We start from the raw sequence: 23,645 nt of genomic DNA on the forward strand, positions 1-23,645 counted from the left end.
AATAGAAACTATCATTTTGCCTGGTCCGTAGTTTCCTGGATCATCCCCTGATCCCTTTTTAAAAACTGGTGTTACACTGGCAACCCTCCAGTCTTCAGGAACCATATACGATTTAAATGATAGTTTACAAATTACTAATAACAAGTTCACAATTTCAGTTTTCATTTCTTTCAGCACTTTGGGATGTAGATCACCTGGTCCAGATGATTTGCTACTCTGTAGTTTGTCAATTTGCCCTATTACATATTCCAGGTACACTGAGATTTGTTTCAGTTCTACTGGCATGGATATTTCTGGGGTCAGGGAGGAGATTCAGGATCCTGGGGTCAGGAAGGGAAATACAGGGTTTTGGCTGGGGAGCGTACTGGGGGAGAGGAGGGAGATGCCAGAGATAATACTGGAATCAGGGAGGGGGTTCTCCATGAGGAGTTTTCTTAGAAGCTGAGCTCTCAGGTTCATGGGTGCAAAACACCTGTGGACCAGCAAGCTCTGTGTGTTTTTTTTAAATTTCCCCATTAAGGACTTAACTACATCTGCTATTTGAGGGCAGAGCTTCCTGGCTCCATATACACATGCACTAGCTGGGTACTCCTTCTTTGCCGTAAAAGATTATGGGAACTAGCATCCTGTTAGTAAATTAACTTAATCCAATCAAACAATAATGGTTGGATTACCAATGTGTGTGATATGTAGCGCTGTAATGCCACCAGCATTCATTCATATATTCTGCTCTGGAAATCTGATGCTTTTCATCACTTCATGCTCCCAATGTAACACATTTCCAGGAATTTGCAAAACGCAAAGTATTTGCTTCCAGTAAACAACAAATCTGCGGTAATTAATGACATAAGAGGATAATAACCAGGCTCCAAAATCACTAGCACAAGTGTGTGGAATTAACACATTACCAGATTGTATTGCATTTGTTAATATGATTGCCAATTATTCTGGGCTAAACTTTTATGAAATACTGTAATAGAGAAATCACTAAGTCTGTATTAATAATCTGTATTGTTGAGAATTTGTATTGTGGGCTTACTTCCAACTGATATTGGAAATGCCATCATTATCTAGTCAATCGGATATGGTCATTTTATTGTATTGTCTACAATGGTTTGTATATTTAGTTGATTTTATGAATATAAACATGTGAACAGCCGAGAACAGACAATCTTGCAGTCTGCAAATTTGTCAAATAAAAAAAAGAAATAAAGGTTTGGGGTAAAAGTCAACCTGACAATGAAATCACAAGCTACAGGTTCCTCTGTCCCTGTGTCTTTAATGGAAAGTTCCTGGTTGAGCAGTATGGTATTTTTCTGCAGTCCTGTTTCTATGTAAGTTTTCCTAAGGCCATATATATTCCAGTAGGAAAGTGAGTCATAAATCTGTGCAACAAATAATTATATCAATACTTTTGCAATATTTTCCATTTGGAACACTCCAGAGCAGTGAAAAACCATAGAACCTGACATAAAATCAAACAGCACCATAATTATAACTTTGAGCACTCTAAAATGAAAGAGTTGAAATCAGGTAACTCATTGTAATGTAGGTCATTCTGTCAGGGTCTCAAGTAAAGTGAAACACAATAGCTACACTGTTGACCAACATTTAATGAAAGAAAACAGAGGGTAAAATATAACATATTTTATCTGACTTACAAACTGCAGAAAAACCACCAAGGCAATCAAAAAATGTGATTTATTTTACGAGGCAACCAAGGGAAGAGGTCCAATACAGTTCAATATGGTCCACTGCAGCCCTGTTCAGATCCAGCCTTAATGCTTGACAGGCTTTGTGCCAGCAGAGAACTCCCTGCTAGCTAGAACTTAAAACAGCTGAGTGAACAGGACGAGTCTACCTTCTAGCCAATGAGTGCCTGACTGGGAGTAACCCAGCCCCAATACCTGGAAAAGTAACAATGCTACTGCTCCCCTAGTTCTCCATGGCAGTAGAAAAGGACCGGAAGGTTCATCTGCATATTGTTCCCAACATCCCTCCGTAGTGGACTCCAGAGGTCACAGCAAGCGATCCAGGCTTCAAATTCCACAGCCCCAGCTTCCAGAGGCCCCACACCCTTTGCAGTAGAAGAGGACCGGAAGCACGAAACTCAAAACTCTCAATCCATTGAGAGAATATCAATTTGTTAGTGATTGAAGAGGATTAGTAAGAATAGCTTTGGAAAATCTTAGGACTTAAAAAAGTTTGAAGAGAGGTGAAATAGTGGGATTTATTCTTTAGAGTTTGTGTGTGACTGAGATAATAAGCAAGCCAGACGGAGTTAATTCTAGTGTCTGTCTTTCCCTCCCACCCACCCGCAGCTCATCCTTTGATTTATAAGTAAGAGACACTTTCTCATTAAAAATCAATCAGGCTCTTATCTGAATCATACAATTGCACAAGCCCTTACTGAGAGCTTAATCATCCCCTTGAAGGTTACTACCAGATTAATAGTGAATACACCTATAAATTTAAAGGACTCTAATTGTACACATTCCTACTCCTGTAGCAACCTAAACTTAACTAGGAACTCAACAAAATTAAGATGAAGTCAGCAGTCCAGCAGCAAGAGGGGGGCCTTCCAGATTGTACGTGAACACCCGGTAGAAAGAGCTCTTGGCTTTTACAGAACAAGTCCAATTTCTGGAGGCTAGAGTGGCAGACTTGGAGGAGTTGAGGCAGACAGAGAGGTACATTGATGAGATCCTCAGGGACAAAGTAGCCAAGTCCCAAAACCAGTCTGGCAGCCTCAGTGCTGCCTTGGATCAGAAAGGTCTCCCAGTTGGAGAGCATCACCCTAGTGTAGCAGGACATGATCTTGAGCAAGGACCTGCTCTCCAGGTGATGCATTGTCCTCTCGTACTGAGGACAAGTATCCCAGGAGTACTGCCATCCACCTGGCCAAGATGGTGAGACGGATAGTGAAATGCTAAAAGAAATTAGGGAAGCTAACCAAACTGGTAGTGCAGTAATAATGGGAGATTTCAATTACCCCAATATTGACTGGGTAAATGAAACATCAGTACATGCTAGAGACAAATTTCCTGGATGGAATAAATGACTGCTTCATGGAGCAATTGGTTCAGGGACAGACAAGAGAGGGAGCTATTTTAGTTCTAATTCTTAGTGGAACACAGATTTTGGTGAGAGAGGTAATATTGGTGGGGCGACTTGGCAACAGTGATCATAACCAAATTTGAACTAACGACTGGAAGGGGGACAATATGAAGGGGGATTTGATAGAGGGCTTATAAAATCATGAGAGGTCTAGATCGGATAAATATGACTCGGTTATTGTGTACTCTTTCAGATAACAGAAGGACTAAGGGGCACTCTATGAAGTTAGCAAGTAGCACATTTAAAACAAATCATAGAAAATTCTTTTTCACTCAATACACAATTACACTCTGGAATTTATTGCCAGAGGATGTGGTTAGGGCAATTAGTATAGATGGGTTTAAAAAAGGTTTGGATAAGTTCCTGGAGGAGAAGTCCACTAACTGCTATTAATCAAGTTGACTTAGGGAATAGCCACTGCTATTACTGACATCAGTAGCATGGGATCTTCTTAATGTTTGGGTACTTGTCAGGTACTTGTGACATGGATTGGCCACTGTTGGAAACAGGATGCTGGGCTTGATGGACCCTTGGTCTGACCCAATATGGCAACTTCTTATGTTCTTAATAACTCTCTCTGCAGAGCTCCAGCCCACTACCTCCAGGGCCAGCAGTTCAAAACCCTAACCGTCCTCACATTATTCCTTCTTCCTAAGGACCACTCTGGGACTCACACAGCACCTCTACTCTTCTACCATATCAGCTTGAACCTTCCCTCCGCCCCGACCTTCCTACCATAAGAAGCACACATTATTTGCAAACATTTTCTGAAACAAGAATGAAATAAAAAATCTAAGTTAAAGGCTTTTCTTTTAATAGGTCACTCTTCAGCACCCATAGCCTTCAAGGGGTGTGAAGGTGGCCCTGCTGTTCATATGACACAGTTAATAATCAGTGAAAAAGACTTTTATAAGGCTTCTTCTGACCCAGTATCTGTGTACTACAATTCTTCTTCACTGAGGAATCGGTGATAGGAAACTCAAAGTGACTCAATACTTGGATCCTGCTTCTCGGATGAAGATGTCTTCCCTTGTCTGGTGGTCTTTCTTTTTTGTAATCATGAAAGCCACTCCTGCAAATACTGTGTGTTGAGGATTTCTTGTGAGTGCCTCAGCCTCTGCTGTACTCTCCTCAGGCCCTATTAGCAGTTCCTCTTGGAGGCCTTGAGTCTTTTTGGATATATCGGACTGGCTATGGCGAGAAGAACTACAGCGTCTAACTTATCTAACCATGAGAAAAGAGGTGCCACCACCTCTGCCATTTCCCTAAGGCCTTCTGAGTTTGCTCCATAAATTTGGATCTTTTGCCTTATCCTTGCCACCTGATATTGTACCTCAACAGCCATCCACTCTGTTCTATACCCTGTCCCATTTTGCGAGGATACGCCTAGACCTGCATTCCCCCAATTGCTCAGGATCCCTCCTTTTGAGCTAATATGTTATTTCTTGGGGTAGATTCATGGCTGCGGACACCCCCCCCCCCCCAAAACTGGCTCCCAGGAGAGGGCGGTTCTAGGGTGCCTCGTTCTTTGACCACTAAAGGAGCATGACCATACCAGGATTCCTCTTTTTTTCTCCTTAACACTCCCCTAGACATGTGTCACGCTGGATACAGCTGCTGAAGAATCTTCCAGGGATGAGACAGGTTCAAAGGAGGACAAAAAAGAGAGTATCTTCTGGCAATGAATTCCAGAACTTAATTGTGCACTCATTGAAAAATAATTTTCTCAGATTTGTTTTAAATGTGCTACTTTCTAACTTCATGGTGTGCCCCTTAGCCTTTTTTTAAGAGTATATAATTGATTTACATTAATCTGTCCTATTCCACTCATGATTTTATAGACCTTTATCATATCCTCCCTCAGTCGTCTTTTATCCAAGTACACAGCCCTAACCTCTAGCTTTTCCTTATAGGGGAACCATTCCATCCCATTTATCATTTTGGTCGCCTTTCTTTCTACCTTTTCCAGTTCAACTGTACCTTTTTTGAAGTGTGGCGACCAGAATTGAACAAAGTTCTGAAGATACAGTCTCACCATGGAGTGATGCAGAGGCATTATGACATCCTCCATTTTATTCTCCATTCCTTCCCTAATAATTCCTAATATTCTCTTTGCTTTTTTACTGCTGCCGCATACTGAGCCAAGATTTTCAAAGTATTGTCCATGAAGACATTCACATCTTTTTTTCTGGGTTGTAACTCCTACTATGGAACCTAAATGATGTAGTTACAGTGTGGGCTACTTTACCCTTTGTGTATCACTTTACAATTATTCACATTATATTTTATCTGCCATTTGGATGCCTAGTCTCCAAGTCTTGCAAGGTCCTCCTGCAATTTCTCATAATCTACTTGTGATTTAAAAACTCAGAATAATTTTCTGTCTGCATATTTGATCACCTCACTTGTCATTCACTTTACCAGATCATTTATAAATGTATTAAAAAGCACTGGTTCTATTACAGGTCCCTGAGAAACTCCACTGTTTACTTTTATCCACTGAGAAACCAGACCATTTAATCCTACTCTCTGTTTCCTGTCTTTTAACCAGTTTGTAATCCACAATAAGACATTGCCTCCTATCCCATAACTTTTTAATTTTCTCAAGAATCTCTCAATGAGCACTTTGTCAAAAGCGTTCTGAAAATCCAAATACACTATATCCACCAGCTTACCGTTCTCCACATGTTTATTAAGCCCTTCAAAAAATGTAGAAGATTGGTGAGGCAAGATTTCGCTTGTGTAAATCCATGCTGTCTGTGTCCCCTTAAATCATGTCTGTGATGAGTGGCATAGATGTGAGCCCTTAGTGCTGTGGCATAGTTGACGCAGCCTCGTAGGTGAACCTACAAGGCATACGCCGACAACTGGCGAACGTGCCATGAAGTGGGACAGACTGGAGCTTCACCTATACCAGCCGCCTCCTCCACAGGTTGAGCCCTTGGGTTCTGGCAGCCAGCAGGACTTAGGATGGGTCCTTAGGGTGGAGGAGTGAGCAAGTGTCCAAGAACACACTGGGGTCAGGACAGGCAGCAGAGAGGAGATACCAGGCACAGGCAGAGGGTTGGGGCAGGTGGCAAGCAAGCGTAGTTAGGTACAAAGCAATGGTGAGGTTCAGGCAGCAAACAAGTGTGGTCATGTCCAAGGCAATGGACAGTCCAGGCGACACAAAAGCGTGGTCAGGTCCAAGTCCAAGCAAAGAGGTCAGTACTAGGAGATCAGGTCAAAGAATGGGTGAGGACAGGAGAGGAGACACTGGATGAGGTGGGCTGCATAAGGCAAGACTGGACGAGACAGGCTGGGCAAGGTAAAGCTGAAACACAGGAAAAGGAACACAGGAGCAACAGGCACAACACTAGGCAGGGGACCCTTTGCTGAGGAGAGGTTAGGGAAGACAGCTGGGGCTTATGTGCCAAGCCACGTGACGTTATCCAAGGGCACAAGTATACTGGATTCCTGCCTCGGAGCCTTTAAAGGGCAGCGCGCTGCGCATGTGCGCCTAGGGAAGGCCCTGAGGGAATAGGCATGGTGTCGCCCTGGGGATGAGAGTGGCAGCATCCCATGTTGAGATCTGCCAACCTCGGGGGTACGTTCTGTCGGTTTTAGATGGATACTGCGACCAGCGAACTTAACAATTTCTTTCTATATATTCTGTGATTTTGTTCTTTATAATAGTTTCCATTATTTTTCCAGGCACTGAAGTCAGACTCACCGGTGTATAGTGCCCCAGATCACCCTGGAGCCCTTTTAAAGATTGATCTTACACTGGCTACCATTCAGTCTTCAGGTACAATAGATGATGTTAATGATAGGTTACAAATTACTAGTAACAGAACTGCAATTTCATTTTTGAGCTCTTTCAGGGGACAATACATATTTTGTGTTAGATAATATAAGCTCTGATTTATAAACTATTAAGAAACATTTTACATTTTGCAAACTATTGATATTGTAAAATTAACAACTATAGATCAACTTCAATCCTGGCAAGTAATAGAGATATAATGAGGGTTTGTTTGATAGGTAAGACAAAATACCACTCAATGGGCATTCTAAATAACAGAGCAGGTAGTACTTGAGTTATCTGCTGGAGCCTATTCATATCTTGGGTATTATTTCTATAGCTCCCTTTGAAGGCCGGCTTGGACAGAGCTAGGAGAAAGACCTTGCACAGAAAGACAACATGCAAAAAAAAAAAAAAAAAAAAAAAGGATAGGTGAAAGCATTGCAGCACAACATTCATTTCTTTCTCTCATACCCAGCTTTTCTCTTTTCCAATTGTGTTTTTATAAAATTCATTCTGTTTATTTATAGACTTATAAATTCAGTGAGATAACAATTTGCTTTGTACCACTATATTATTTTTCCCTTTCATTGTTCCACTGTTCTCTCCCCTCCCCCCCCAGTTAACAAGTTTATTGTAAAGCACTATTGCTTATGTTCGTTAACAAGTTTATTGTAAAGTTTATTGTTTATTGTAAATGTTTATTGTAAAGCACTGTTGCACATGTTCGTTCTATTTGGCACAGCTGCAATGTTTCTGTTAATTGTGAACCAATGTGAGGTTACTAAACAAATGTCGGTATATAAAAACTGCAAATAAATAAATAAATAAATAAACAAACATTCCTAGAGATGTACCTACCTGAGAAAGCATTACTGTAGTACCGAGACAGAGTCTGCATGATGTCCTTGGAATGCTGGGTCCAAGGTGCAATCTTCCTGTAGGTCTTGACTCGATGCACAAGCTGAGAACCTCCATACTGAAGAGACAGTGTGTCACCATGGTCTTCATACAGCTCTTCGAACAGCCTGAAAAAAACCCCACAACTTCTTGTACTTTTTTCCTCTGGCTCTATAGGTAATAAAATTTACATAGCAAATAACTGCAGATAAAAACCTAAAATGGTCCATCCAGTCTGCCCAGCAAGTTTCCTATGGTAGCAACTGCCGATCCATGCAGGTTACCCCCATGTTTCTGTTAAGGGTACTAACAATACTCCATATAGTAAAGTTTCCAGAGGTTACCGCAGTGCTTTATTTTCATCCTCTTGCCAATAGGAATCCTCTGTTTATCCCATGACCATTTTACTTTTGTCACTGCTTTTGTTTTCAAGACCTCCTCCGGTAGGGCATTCTATACAATCCACCATTCTTTACATGAAAACATATTTCCTGACATTGTTCCTGAATCTTCCCCCTTGGAGTTTTATATCATGGTCCCTGGTTCTACAGCTTCCTTTCCTTTGGAAAAGGTTTGTTTCTTGTGCATTTTTAATATCTTTCAGATACTTAAAAGTCTGTAACATATCCCCCCAGTCTCTCCTCTCTTCTAGGTTAAACATATTTAGGCCCAAAAGTCTCATCACATTGTCGTTTGGTGCAGATCTTGCACCATTTTGGTCACCCTTCTCTGGACCACTTCTATCCTTTTTGAGATATGGCTTCCAGAACTGAACACAGTACTCCAGGTGAGGCCTCACCAGTGACCTGTACAAGGGCATCATCACCACCTTTTTCCTGCTGGTTATTCCTCTCTCTATGCAGCCCAGCTTCCCTCTGGTCCTGGTCATAGCCTTGACACACTGCTTCACTACCTTCAGATCATCAGATACAATCACCATGGTCTCTCTCTCAGCTCGTGCACATGAGTCTCTCTCCCCCCCCCCCCCCCCCCCCCACCTAAATGCATGAGTCTGCACTTCTTGGCACTGAATCTCAACTTCCAAGCATTCAACCATTCCTCAAGCTTTGTTAGATCACTTCTCATTCTGTCTACTCCTTCACAAGTGTCCACTCTTAAAATTCTTAGTGTATTCCTCTAAAAGACAAACTTTTCCTTCTAACCCCTTCAAACAAAGATATTAAACGGAACTGGCCTCATTTTTTCCATTGATTTTCCCATAATTTTGTTTGTTGTAATAAACCTGATATGATATTCTGAAGAAAGAAGAGTGATAAATGGAGTTCAAGGATCAACTCTATTCAATATCTTTGTGAGCGATATTGCGGAAGGATTGGAAGGTGAAATTTGTCTTTTTATGAATGACAAAATCTGCAACAGAGTGGACACACCTGAAGAAGTACACAGAATGAGAAGTGACCTAGAAAAGTTCAAGAAGTGTTAGAAAGTTTGCTACTATCATTTAACAGAAAGCTTGGGGGTAGCTTGCATGGTGCTGCAGGTACTATAGGAAAATTAGTTCTTATCTGTTAATTTTCGTTCCTTTAGTACCAAGGATCAGTCCAGACTGCTGGGTTATGCCTCCCTTCCAGCAGATGGAGTCAGAGAAAAACTGAAAAGGCACCTCCCATATACCCTGGTGTGCCACCTGCGATTCCTCAGTATAATCTATATCAAAGCAGCATGAATATAACATATGGTAACAACCAATGACTAGATCAATTTGAACAGCAACTCCTGAAACAAGTAACTTCTGAATGAATTATGAATTGTCGATAAAAGATCAATATGATGTCTGTCAAGATGCTCTGAAAAAAATCTGTAAAAGAGAAACCAACATAATCAGACAAGCGGGACTCATACTCTTTGGGCAGGCATCTGGACTGATCCTTGGTATTACAGGAACGAAAATTAACAGGTAAGAACTAATTTTCCTTTCCCTGTACATACCAGGATCAGTCCAGACTGCTGGGATGTACCCAAGCTGCCCTAAATGGGGTGGGACCTTGAGATTCCCGCTCTAAGCACACTACTGACAAACGAATCCATCTTCGGATCCCGAACATCCAAGCGGTAATGCTTGGCAAACGTGTGCAAAGATTTCCATGTAGCCGCCCTGCAAATCTCCTGGGGCGATACACATTCACTCTCCGCCCAGGAAGCCGCCTGTGAGCGAAGAGAATGTGCCTTAAGCCCCTCCGGAACGGTACACCCTTGACAAATGTAAGTTGAAACAATAGCGTCTTTCAACCAGCGGGCAATAGTAGCTTTAGAAGCCTTAGACCCTTTCTTAGGTCCACTCCACAGAACAAAGAGATGGTCGGACAGCTGAAACGGATTGGTAACTTCCAAGTATTGCAAGAGGACCCTTCGAACATCCAACCTCCTAAGATCCTTCTCCCGAGGATTGTGCCTATCCCCATCCGAGAAAGCCGGCAATTCCACTGTCTGATTGACATGAAAAGCCGAAACTACCTTAGGCAAAAAGGAAGGAACAGTGCGAAGAGAAACTCCCGAGGGAACGGCTCCCTACAGGACAATGCTTAAAGTTCTGAAATTCGTCTAGATGAGCAAATAGCCACGAAAAACACCGTTTTAAGCGTTAAATCCTTCAGTGTAGCTCTCTTTAAAGGTTCAAAAGGGGAGCTACACAGACCATGAAGAACCAAATTCAGACTTCAAGATGGACAGATAGACCGTACTGGCGGCCTTAGGTGTTTGACCCCCTTCAAAAATCTGGCCACGTCCAGATGAAGGGCAAGGGAAGCACCATCAATCTTACCTCGATAACAGCCCAAGGCTGCTATCTGTACCTGAAGCGAGCTGTACAACAATCCTTTCTTTAGAGCGTTCTGTAAGAAGGCGAGAATATGACAAATGGTGGCCTGCCGCGGGGACACATTCAACCCCCGGCACCACGAGTCAAACACCTTCCAAACCCTAACATAGGTGACGGAAATACAAGTTTTAAGAGAGTGGAGGAGGGTAGTAATAACTGCCTCCGAATAACCTTTCTTTCTCAATTGCCGCCTCTCATAAGCCAAGCCGCTAGACAAAAGCGATCGGCCTAATCAAAAAATAGTGGTCCCTGCCGAAGCAGATGAGGCAGATGACCGAGACGTAAGGGGCTGTCCACTGCTAGGTTGATCAGATCCGCGAACCATGGCCTCTGTGGCCACTCTGGGGCCACCAGAACGACCTGTTCCCTGTGGGATTCGATCCGACGCAAAATCTTCCCCACCAGCGGCCATGGAGAAAACACATAAAGGAGAATACGTGCGGGCCAAGGAAGAACCAGAGCGGTCACACCTTCTGAGCCGTGCTTCCTTCTGCGACTGAAGAAGCGAATTGCGTTTGCATTCAGGCGAGTCGCCATCAAGTCTAACCTGGGGGTCCCCCACAGTCTGATGATAAGTTGTAGCGCCTGATTGGACAGCTCCCACTCTCCAGGATGTAGCTGTTGACGACTGAGAAAATATGCTTGAACATTGTCGATCCCGGCTATGTGAGATGCCGCTATGCGAGACAGGTGACACTCCGCCCAATCCATCAACCTGCTTACCTCGGAGGCTACTAGATGACTCTTTGTGCCCCCTTGCCGGTTTATGTAAACTACAGTAGTCGCATTGTCGGAAAGAACCTGAACTGCCTGGTGGTAAATTAGCGGAAGAAAGTGGTGGAGCGCCAAGCGAACCGCCCTGGTTTCCAAGTGATTGATGGACCACTTGGTCTGAGGCAGCGTCCAAAGGCCCTGCGCGGACTGTGACTGGCAAACTGCCCCCCAACCCGTCAGGCTGGCATCCGTCGTCACGATGATCCATTGAGGGGGCTCCAGATCCACGCCCTTGAACAAGTGAGCCGGAATCAACCACCAGTCCAGACTGGACCTGGCCGGCTCGAGGAGTGGTAATGGTAGCTGAAACTCTTCCGATTTGGGATCCCAACGAGAAAGTAGTGCCCTCTGCAAAGGACACATATAAGCAAAAGCCCATGGAACTAACTCCAGTGTGGATATCATATAACCAAGAGCCTGCAAATAATCCCACACCACGGGTAAGGGAAGAGCTAAAAGACGACGAACCTGAGACATTAACCGCTCCATCCTCCCCTGTGGTAGGAAGACCTTTCCCAAGCTGGTGTCAAAACGTGCCCCCAGAAATTCCAACATCTGGTAGGGAACCAGCTGGATCTTGGAATAGTTGACAACCCAGCTGAGGGAACCCAGACGGTACAAAACCGACTGTACTGCATTCTGGCAGAGTATCTTTGATTTCGCCCAAATGAGCCAGTCGTCCAAGTAGGGGTGTACCAATATGCCTTTCCTGCGAAGGCTTGCTGCTACCACCACCATTACCTTGGTGAAGATCCTCGGTGCCGTCGCCAGTCCGAAGGGTAGGGCACAGAACTGGTAATGGTTCCCCAAGATCATGAACCTGAGAAACCTCTGATGAAATTCCTGGATCCCTATGTGGAGATAGGCCTCTGTTAGATCCAAAGAAGCCAAAAATTCGCCTTTGTGGACAGCCGCAATGACTGACCTCAATGTCTCCATCTGGAAGCGTGGGATGCGCAAAGCCCTGTTTACCTGCTTCAAGTCCAATATCAGACGGAAGGTGCCCTCCTTCTTGGGCACGATGAAGTAGATGGAGTAGCAACCAGTCCGCTGCTCGGCCGTGGGAACTGGAACAATGGCTCCCAGGGCCTGTAACTGAGTCAGTGTTTGCAAAATCACTTGTTGCCTCGTCAAAGAACCACTGGGGGAAATGAGAAACAGGTCACGAAGGGGCCGCGCAAAATCCAAAGCGTAGCCGTGATTTATAATGTTGAGAACCTACTGGTCTGAGGTGATCCTGGCCCATTCATCCCGAAAATGGAAAAGATGTTCCCCGACCTCCGGAACTGAGGGATGGGCCAGCATACCTTCATTGGGATGCCTTATTGTTGGTGAAGGTATGGCGAGGCGTCCGATCGCTGAGGCCGCCTGCCACGAAAGGAATGCTTCCATGCTTGAGATCTTGCGGGTGGTTGTCGTGCAGCGTAGGAGGAAGAGCCCCTGCCAGAGCGGAAGTGGCATTGTCCACGGAAGCGACTGCGAAACGAGCCGGGAGAACGAAACGACCTGGGCTTGTCCTCCGGTAGCTTGTAGACCTTGTTCTCCCTCAAGGAGCAAACCAGTTTTTCCAATTCGTCGCCAAATAAGAGCTTGCCCCGAAAGGGAAAAGCGCTCAATTGCGACTTAGACGAGGCGTCGCCGCCCAGTTACGCAGCCAAAGAAGCTGCCTTGCAGAAACTGCAGAAGCCATAGCGCGGGCTGAAGTGCGGAAGAGATCATACAAGGCATCCGCGGTATAAGCTACCGCAGATCCCATGCGGTTCGCTTGTTCAGCTTCTTCTGGAGGAAGATCCTGAGCCGTGAGCAGCTGTTGAACCCAGCGTAGGGTAGCCCTCTGCATCATACTGCTGCAAACTGCAGCCCGCACTCCTAAGGCCAAAACCTCAAAAATCCGCTTGAGCAAAACTTCCAGCTTCCGATCCTGAACGTCCTTGAGCGCCGTGCCGCCCGTAACAGAGATGGTGGTATGCTTGGCAATGGCCGTGACCGCCGAGTCCACCTTGGGAATCTTAAGGAGCTCCAAGGACTCCATAGGAAGCGGATAAAGCTTGCCCATAGCTCGGCTTACCCACAGGGTAGCTTCTGGGGTATCCCATTCCTGGGAGACGATCTGAAAAAGTTTTGGATGGAAAGGAAAGGTTTGCGGTGGAGCTCGGAGTCCCGATAAGACCGAGTCTCCCGGCGAAGTATCCATAGTAGCCTGTGGCCCTGGGATCTCAAGTTCCTGAAGGAGATGCGCAATTAATGGGTCCAGCTCCTGCTTATGGAACAAATGGAGTATCTGTGGATCATCTCTCTCCACTGGATCCGCACTACCCACATCATCACCCAGATCCTGAGTGACAGGGTCTTGAGAAACAGGATCCATAGCCGAGACCTGAATAGGGGGTCCAGTAGTTTGGGCCATACAAGGCGATCCCGATCTTGAGCTGTCCTGGAATGCTGGGCCCTTAAAAACCTTAGCTGGGACAGGAGACTGATTTTCCCAATCAGATTCTGCTTCCATATAAGCCTTATGAAGAAGCAAAACAAACTGGGAAGAAAAAGGGTGAGGTCTCTTTAAGGGCCCCCCCCCCCTGGAGAAAACTGAGGGAGCCTCGAGTCTCGCTGAAAATCACGGTGCCTCTGAGGGCCGGCAGTGACAAGGGAGGAAGATCCTCTCCCTCCCCCATAGAAGCTACATCAGTATCGGGCCGTTCCAAGATGGCCGCTGCCGGCTCCGAAGGAAGCAAAATGGCTGCCTCCTCCGAAATCGAGAGCGTGCCCGGACTATGTCTGTGGGGGAGCGACACTGACTTATGTCCCCTCTGGCGCGGCAGGGCTACTCCCCTGCCCGAAATCGGCCGCCGCAAAGGCCCCTTGCCCCAGGGAATGCACCGGGAGCAGAGGCCTTCGCGGGAGAGCCAGTACCCCGGCTCCACACACGCCGTGCAAATGCCTGCCCCCCCCCCCCCCCGCGGCATTGAAAAAAGAGGCGCGAGGGGGGGCGCTGTTCGCCGCGAACCAAGATGGCCGCATGATCCCAGGGCTCCCCGAACCACTCAACTATATTACCCGATTTCAGTAGCTTTTTCCCACGATCTGCGCTATACAGGACCTGATCTCGCCCTGTGTAAAAGGGGCTGATGAATCCTAAGAAAAAAAGTGAACTGCAGAAGTTCTCTTTCACGAGAATGGCGGCGGATTCCAGGAAAGCGGGAGTCGAGCTGGCTGAATGTCCGATGGGGGAAGACGGGAGACCGGAGGAAGAAGCTCCGATACTATCGCCCCCACATACCGTGCACACCACTCCAGAGGCGGCGGATATCCTTACTAAAAGCCAGATGCGGGAATGGTTTATGGACCTGCGCTCGGAGATCAAAAATAATAAAAAGGAGCTATTGGCATCCTTCGCAGAGCTCCGCGATGATTTTCTCAGCCTAGGCCACAGGGTCGATGAAATCGACATACGCACAGAAGGGCACGAGGTCCTACTTCAGGATCTGGACAAAGCAAAATCTGAGACGCAAGCTGAACTTTTAACAATTTCCGACAAGCTCGAAGACCTAGAAAATAGGTCCCGGCGCCAAAACATCCGACTAAGGGGGATTCCGGAGTCTACCGAATTTGAGGATAGCATGGCTACCGCTCAGGCCTTCTGCAGATATCTGTGTGAGCAGGAAAGATCTGAGCCTGCAAATGGCGAACATGAGGAGATCGGCGCCATCTTACTTGAGCGTGCTCATCGGGCCCTCGGAGCTCGGAGGGATGGCAAGCCCCGTGATATTCTTATGAATTTCCAAAGCTATTCCCAAAAAGAGCGAATCCTTAACATAGCTCGGAAAAAGAAATCCTGGGACTGGCAGAATATCTCCGTAGCGGTCTTTCAAGACTTAGCCGCTAGTACCCTACAGAAGCGGTATGGCCTGAGATCGGTGACGAATGCTTTGAGGCAAGCGGAGGTTAAATATCGATGGAACTTCCCCTTCTCTTTGTCCTTCCAGCGCGCGGGGAAGACCTATCGTCTAAAGAATGCGGCCGAGGCAGTAGCCGTGCTGAAGGAAGCGGGCATTCCAGCAGAATTACCTGAAACTACTCAGGCGCCTAACAAGCCGCACTTCACTAACGCGTCAACCTGGCACAGAGTAGAGAGACCCCGGAGAAAAGCGGCCTACAGAAGCAGCGTCGCAGTGGAGTCACTTTCTGATCAAGGGTGACTTTAGACGGACGCTAAGGTGTCCGCGTTCTCACTACATCCCCGTGTTTCAACAGGATTCCAGTTGAAGGCGGGAACCGCGTGGAAAAGGGAAGTTTGCTTATTTTAAACATTGTTTGCTTTGACTGTGTGCGATAATGAGATACACTCAGGTTGAAAAGGACCTTAAGGTTATGCACCGTGGACTTTTCTTTATTTAAGTTAGACTCGGGTTCATTTTTGTTTGTATGTATGTTATAGTTGTTGATTGAGTGGGGAGGGGGGGGCGGGGTATGGGCTATTGGTCTGGGACGATGACTCCTCTCCTTAGAGGATCCGCGGGTTTAATTATGCGGATCATGCTGAATCTGAGGGTTACTCTCTCCGGGCAGACTACATTTGGGCTTGTTAATAATGGCTTTCTAGTGTTTCAATTTCGGCTCCTTCATGTACCCTGCACTAATGTTTATGCTTGTGGAGGGGGAGAGGGCAGAGTGGTCTTCAATGGGGCTCATGCATATTTTTTGATTCTTCTTCTCCCTAATCACCTTGCCTTATGTCTATTCGTATAGCCACCCTTAATGTTAAGGGTTTAAATGTATATCGCAAGCGTTACTTACTGCACAAAGATTTGCAGCGGTTGAAAATTCATATAATATTTTTGCAGGAAACGCATATTAGGAGGAGGCATGAGCGCTTGCTGAACTTTCGGGATTACCCCCATGTTTATTTAGCTGCTGCAGGGAAAACCCATAAGTACACGGGCACGGGCATCCTTATCTCTGCTGATATCTTATTTGATCAACTGGTACTCATAGCTGATGACGATGGTCGATTTGTTTTCCTTAAAATTAAAGTGGGTATTGACATTTATACACTCATTTCCATGTATGCCCCTACCCACAATCCAGCAGAGCTATTACCTAAAATACAGCACTTAATTCAGGCACACGGTGAGGGGCATGTTATTTGGGGTGGTGACTTTAACCTCACGATTGCTCCAGATTTAGACAACTCATACCAGGGTAAAGCTTCTAAGCATACCAGTCAGAAGGCTAGAACCTTACTCAAAGCTATCATGAAAAAGGAACATCTTGAGGATTTTTGGCGTCATAACCATCCCCGCTCTCGTTCCTACACTTATTACTCTAAGCCTCATAATTCCTACTCTCGTATAGATTTTTTCCTAGTGGACATATGTCTTCTTTCTAAAATAGGCTTGCATGAAATAGAACCCATTACCTGGTCTGATCATGGGCTGGTGTGGTTTGACCTGCAGTCTCATTTAGGTCATGGAGGTCAGACCTATTGGAGATTGAATGTCTCCTTACTAAGACAAAAAGATTTTTCCCAGCAATTGTCCCAGACGCTAACTGAGTATTTCCAACTGAACGCAACTCCAGACATAACATGGAGTAGTTTGTGGGAATGCTCGAAGGCGATAGCTCGGGGACAATGCATTGCCAAGGCGGCCGCAGACAAAAAAGTTAGGGAATGCAAATATCGACAATTGCAGGCAGACATCTCTCGGTTGGCGGAAGACCATTATAGGACCCAATCTACCAAAGTCTACCGACTGTTAACAGAAGCTCGATATCAATTAACTACCTTACATGATAAGCAATTGGCGTATAACCTAGAGCGACTGAAACAACGTTTCTATGAGGGAAGTAATAAGGCAGGTAAAATGCTAGCCCAACAAATGAAAGCACGCATAGCAACTAGCCTAATTACCAAAATTAAGAATAAGGAGGGACACATTACCAGGAACCCTACTGAGATTCGGCAATGTTTTACTGATTTCTATTCCACGCTTTACAGTAGTAATTCTCACATACGGGAGGCGGACATTACCACATACTTGAACGATGTCACGCTCCCGACCCTAAGTCCCACACAACAGCAAGCACTAGACTCGCCTATCACTTCCACGGAAGTGGCGTGGGTCATTAAGTCACTTAAAAATGGAAAATCACCGGGCTTGGACGGCCTACCTGGCGAATATTATAAAACACTAAATGACTGCCTGAGTTCCCATCTTACCGACTTCTTCAATCATTTACGAGAGGGTGGAACACTGCAGGCCCAGTCTAACACGGCAGGCGTTACTGTATTGCCTAAACCGGGGCGGGATCCCATTTTCTGCGGCTCCTATCGGCCGATTTCTTTAATCAACCAAGATCTGAAGATTTTGGCCAGGCTCCTAGCCATGAGGTTAAACATCTGCCTACCTGGCTTAATTCATTCCGATCAGGTGGGTTTCGTGCCTCATAGAATGGCAGCGGATAATGTGCGGAAAATTCTGGACTTGGTGTGGTGGGCCAAGAAGGAGAATATCCCAGTTGCACTATTGTCTGTCGACGCGGAAAAGGCATTCGACATGGTGCACTGGCCCTTCCTGTTTCATACTTTAGCGAAAATGAACTTTGGGCCATTCTTTATGACCTGGATTTCCCAATTGTACAATGCACCCCAGGCAGCGGTTAAAGTCAATGGAGGGTATGGGGATCGGTTTGCTATACAGAGAGGTACCCGACAGGGATGTCCCCTCTCACCCCTGCTTTTTGCTATTTTTTTAGAGCCTTTTGCGACCAGTATTCGGAGCTCTTCTGCTGTCACGGGTATCTCGGTAGGAAACAGCACTTTTAAGCTATCCCTTTTTGCCGACGACATCATGTTTACCCTATCCCACCCAACTAGTTCCCTCAAGGCGGTAGAGTCGGAGCTCCTCAGATTTGGTGGGGTGTCCGGATTTAAAGTCAACATAGAAAAGTCAGAACTGCTTAGCATAAATCTATCCCCTGCTGATATGCAGTATATTTCAGAAACATTCTCATTTCGATGGGCTAGAAAATCGTTAAAATATTTGGGTATCTATCTAAATAACAAGTTGGAAGATCTTTACTCACTTAATTATATACCACTATCCCGAGCAATTGATAGAGATTTGGATAAGTGGCATAAGGGCCCCTACTCATGGCTGGGGAGGATCGCCATTATTAAAATGAACATATTACCTCGGTTCCTATATCTCTTCACTACTCTCCCTATCATACTTTCTAATACCTTTTTACGCAAAACACAAAGGAAGCTCTTTCAGTTCATATGGCGTAGGCGTCCCCCCAGGGTGGCTAGACAGACCTTATATCAGCCTAGAAGACAGGGGGGGCTGGGAGTTCCTGACTTGCAGGCTTACTATATGGCGGCCCAATTGAAGGCAATCATTGACATGACCAAAACTGTTCACCCCAAACAGTGGGTACAAGCGGGACAGCTGATGATGGGCCCTGTACCCATGGCGGCCCTCCCGTGGCAACCTAGAAATACCTGGATGCCGGTTTCTTGTATCGTTTGGTCTTTGGATGCCACTCTCAAACTATGGGAGACATTCAGAAAGAGAGTGGTAGGGAATTATCATTATTATTATCAAACTCATTTAGCCCATAACAAACAATTCGTGATGGGTCATCAGTCTCACCTGTTTCGGGAGTGGCATCGTCGAGGGATCGTTACTTTGGGCCACTTGATTCAAGGGGGAGATATAATGACTTTAGAGCAGGTAGTGACCGCGTATCAGGTACCCCCCACTGCTTTTTTACCTTATGCTCAAATTCGACACTTTTTGGTGAATATACGTACCCAGCAGCATATGCGCCCTACTAGATCGTTATTTGAGAACATGTGTATACGAGCTGACCATATGACCAAAGAAATCTCTAAGTTATATGCCATTCTCACAACCACGGAGGACATTGTCTTCCCACATATGACTAAGTGGGAACTTGATCTGGGGGAGCGGATTCCTATTAGGGTGAAAAATCAGATTTATCATACAGCAAGTAAGTGCTCTGTCTCTGCCCGCTTACAAGAACATAGCTATAAAATGCTGTATCGATGGTACCTTGACCCTGAGAAGCTACATATTATCTACCCCTCTGTCTCCTCGTCATGCTGGAGGAATTGTGGAGAAGTGGGATCTTTCTTTCACATATGGTGGACATGTTGCTTGCTTACCCCTTTATGGTCCGCTGTGAGTGAGTGGCTGCATCAGCTATTCCATATTCCTGTTTTTACTGACGCCGCTTACGGCTTTATTAAATGTGCATCTTGAAAACCTTAGTGGCCCTCAACAGAAATTGTGCACCCATATATTGGTGACCACACGGATTCTTATCGCACGCTATTGGAAATCCTCCCGGGTTCCCACATTGATAGAGGTATATGAGAAACTGCAAACACATAAACGACTTGATTACCTTACTGCGCTTCAGCATGACCAGGTACCCAGACATACTAAAATCTGGAAGGCCCTCCAACTTCCTCTGAACGCTGGGTGACGGGTAGTTCTTGTTTTCAATCTCTGTATTTTGGGTATGCTGCCTTGGAATGTCTAACCCCCTATATTCCCTTCATCTACTATGCTTGATCTACTATGTTTGAAATGCTCACTGCTGGATGTATGGCCACTTATAGATTAGGATAAGTCTCTGGTTGATTCTCTGATCTCATCACCCGTGTATTTTCACTAGAAATAACCATATGATGTATTTTGTAAATTGCCCAAACTCAGGTTTAATGAGTAAGAATTATCATGCTCGAGGAGAGGGATGGGGGGGGTGGGGAGGGAGGGGTAATTGGGTCATTGTTGACATGTAACCCATCAGTGAATTGGGGCGTTAACATGATTGTAAGGAGATCAATATTGTTCTTTGGTTTTATACATGTTACCACGCATAGATGTCATTGTTGACGATGATTCTTGTACTTTTTGAAAACCTAATAAAGTTTAAATAATAAAAAAAAAAGAGGCGCGAAACGCTGTCGGGTGGCAAGCCACCCCGTCCGGAGGCTCTAGTGAGCAAGACAGGCGCAGGGAAAACAGGTCCGTGTAAAAAAAAACTTCAGTCTTTGAAATTATCGCAGTCAGCAAAAATTCTCCTTTTTTTTTTTTAAGTAAACTTTACTGATCACACAGGGGAGCACTCTCCCTAACACACAGAAGTATTGAGCCTGCAGAGGAATTAAACCTCTCTGCAATGATTGCCTCCGAGGAAAGCAGCGCATCTGGAGGAGAGGGGGAGAGTGACCGGCCCACCGATGAATCCTCCCCCTTCTACTCACTGGGCAGGGGACCAAGAGTACTCTGGGAATAGGCTATAGAGCAATGCCCTGCCTGGCGTGCCAAGGCTCTTATTTAATTGTTTTTGTTTTTTATTAAAAAATTGATCTAGTCAGAGGATTCCCCATAAATAAATCAAACCTGACAAATAAATGACCGAGGAACCCTTCCCAATTTGGAGATGATCAGGACCGCAGGTTATGCTCTCTCAATCTGCTGGAGTCAGAGAAATAGTGAGGAATCGCAGGTGGCACACCAGGGTATATGGGAGGTGCCTTTTCAGTTTTTCTCTGACTCCATCTGCTGGAAGGGAGGCATAACCCAGCAGTCTGGACTGATCCTGGTACGTACAGGGAACATCCTTTAACCGAAGGCTTGGGATAGCCTGCATGGAGCTGCAGTTGTTACTACCCTTAACAGAAGGCTAAGGAGTGGCCTGCACAGAACAGTAGCTGCTACTACCCAAAAAATGGTTGCTGGGAAGACTAGATGGACAATTTTGGGCTTTATCTGCCTTCTTTCACTTTGTTATGTTAAATTCCTGGGAAAAAAATAAAATAAAAAACTGAAAAGGAATGTCCTTATGTCTATTACAGTAGCTCAATAAGGAGGAGCTGAGGAGGAAAGCGAAATTCTTCATGGCTTACACTGTAAACGATTCTTACCTAACAGCATCTGTGTCAAACTGCAAGTTGGGTTTATCAATCAGACCCAGGGAATAGAGCTGGTAGGCTAAAGCACACTTCCCCACCATAAACTGGGCAGTGTTTGTCCGGTCTAAACAGTCAACACAGTTAGTACGAAGGACACCGGTCTAGGAGAGAAGAGAGAAGATGTGAACTGCAATCTCCTGTTATATAATCCTTTTAGTGTTTCCTGCTGCAACTGCTTCACAGCTTTCACTTTATATGTTAGATTTCTCACCCATGATTAAGTTAGAGATGACAGGAAAGAACATTTTAGCTCATTACCATCCTGTGTCTAAATCTTTAATAAGCATCAAGACTGGTGACCGGCCTCTATTTTTACTATAAGATAATTTCTCTTAGTTTATTGCCCTGCTCCCCTGCTTCTTTCCTCTTCCAGCTGTTTATTGCTCTGTTTGTTCCTTTTTTGCTCCCTCAAGTATTACTTAACCTCTGGCTATTGTCCCTGTGATTCTCCCCTGCCAGCCCCTTTTCTCAGCTATAACTGGATCTCTGGTCATTGCCCCTTCTTGCCTCCTGACCTAAGCCTTACCAGTCTACCCGTACTCTCTCTCCTATGCAGCACCTGCGTTCACACCACAATATTTTACAGGTAGCGAGGAATTGCTTTCCTGTAAATTACTGTTCTCCAGTAACAGCAGAGCTAGCCACACAAAGGGTTTACATGACCCGCAAGGACTCGACCACAGTTTTCCAGGAAATCTTTTCAGCCTGCTCAGGGAAGCAGAAGTGGGGAGAGGGGGCAGGGGATTTTTTTTACATGCCACTGTCTTTGACAGCTTGGCAACTAACTGGTTGGAATGGAGTAAGACCTCCCAAATGGAGACATGGATGAACTGAATGGTTCATTGTCCTGTCATTGCAGAACAATTATAGATAAGTAATTGCCTTGCCTTCAAATGAAAAAAGGGAAAGACATGAGCAAAGTCAATGGGTAGAAAGCAAAACTGCTTTACCTGTAATAAGTGATCTGTGATGACAACAGTACAATGAGACCAGCCAGGAAGGTGTGGAAAACCTGAGGAGGGATCTAGCGAAGCTCGAGGAATGGTCTAAAGTTTGGCAGCTAAGATTTAATGCTAAAAAATGCAGAAAATTGCATTTAGGGTGCAAAACCGAAGGGAAAGCAAGTTTGTTTACCGTAAACGATGTTTTCCGTAGATAGCAGGATGAATTAGCCATGCTGTCTGGGATGTCCTCTGGGCAGAGCTTCTCTAAGAGATCACAGAGCTTTGCCTCTGTGTGCCCTCTGTGATACAGACTCTCCTCAGTCTGTAACATAGCTTATCCAGTACTGTGATCATGGACAGGCTGTCCAGGGAGGTGGGCGGGTTAGCATGGCTAATTCACCCTGCTATCTATGGAAAACGCCGATTACGGTAAGCAAACTTGTTTTATTCCCATTGACATGCAGGCTGAATTAGCCATGCTATCTGGGAGTCCGCAGCTTAGAGTTGTGTCCTGCACACTGATATGCTTTGAAGTAGGGGGTGCCCACCCTTTGCAGGCATAATTGACCTGGTGTGCTCAACCCACATGGTCGGGGAAAGCCTCATTTCCTTGAGTGGTTAATACCGTTGCGGCCGAAGATGCCTGCTGGTCAAGACAGTAGTGTGATTTGAAAATATGCAGAGATGACCACATGGCTGCTTTACAAATGTCCAGCAATGGTACCATGTGGAGATGTGCAATTGAAGCTGCTACGGCTCTTACTTGATGCGCTTTGACTGGGTTGGAACACTCTACCGAGTGCTTTGTGTAACAAAAATGAATGCATTGGGATATCCAGCTTGACAAGGTCCTCTTTTACCGGTAGACCTGGTACAACTGGGTTGAAGGATACAAAGTTGAGACGTTCTATTCTCTGCATGCGTTCTTCGCTTATAGTAAGCCAAAGCCCTTTTACAATCTAAGGTGTGAAGGAGTCTTTCCCTGTCATTAGCATGTGGCTTCAGGAAAAAAGTTGGCAACGTAACGGTTTGGTTCAAATGAAACGCCAAGACTATCTTAGGCAAGAAGGAGGGATGAGCTCTCAAGGTAACTTTGTCATGGTGAAACTGTAAATAGGGAGGTTCGTGAACCAGGGTATGAAGCTCACTAACCCACCTTGCTGAGGTTACTACAACCAGAAACACCACTTTCCAAGTCAGATGTTTAATATGGCTACTGACCATTGGTTCAAAGGTGGGAGCATGAGCTGCTCCAGCACCAAATTTATATCCCAAGGAACC

The 23,645-nt window shown here is 45.4% G+C and overlaps 1 protein-coding gene across 1 annotated transcript in view; it reads right to left on the minus strand.

The window, feature by feature from the left end:
* FIG4 (FIG4 phosphoinositide 5-phosphatase) overlaps positions 1–23,645 on the minus strand; it is a 600,391-nt gene that overhangs the window by 318,982 nt on the left and 257,764 nt on the right. Inside the window, 2 exon segments of the mRNA XM_029595282.1 lie at positions 7,763–7,929; positions 21,373–21,521. Coding sequence (XP_029451142.1) covers positions 7,763–7,929; positions 21,373–21,521 — 316 coding nt within the window.

This window comes from Rhinatrema bivittatum, chromosome 3, assembly GCF_901001135.1.
Source record: "Rhinatrema bivittatum chromosome 3, aRhiBiv1.1, whole genome shotgun sequence".
In the NCBI taxonomy this organism is placed as follows: Eukaryota; Metazoa; Chordata; class Amphibia; order Gymnophiona; family Rhinatrematidae; genus Rhinatrema; species Rhinatrema bivittatum.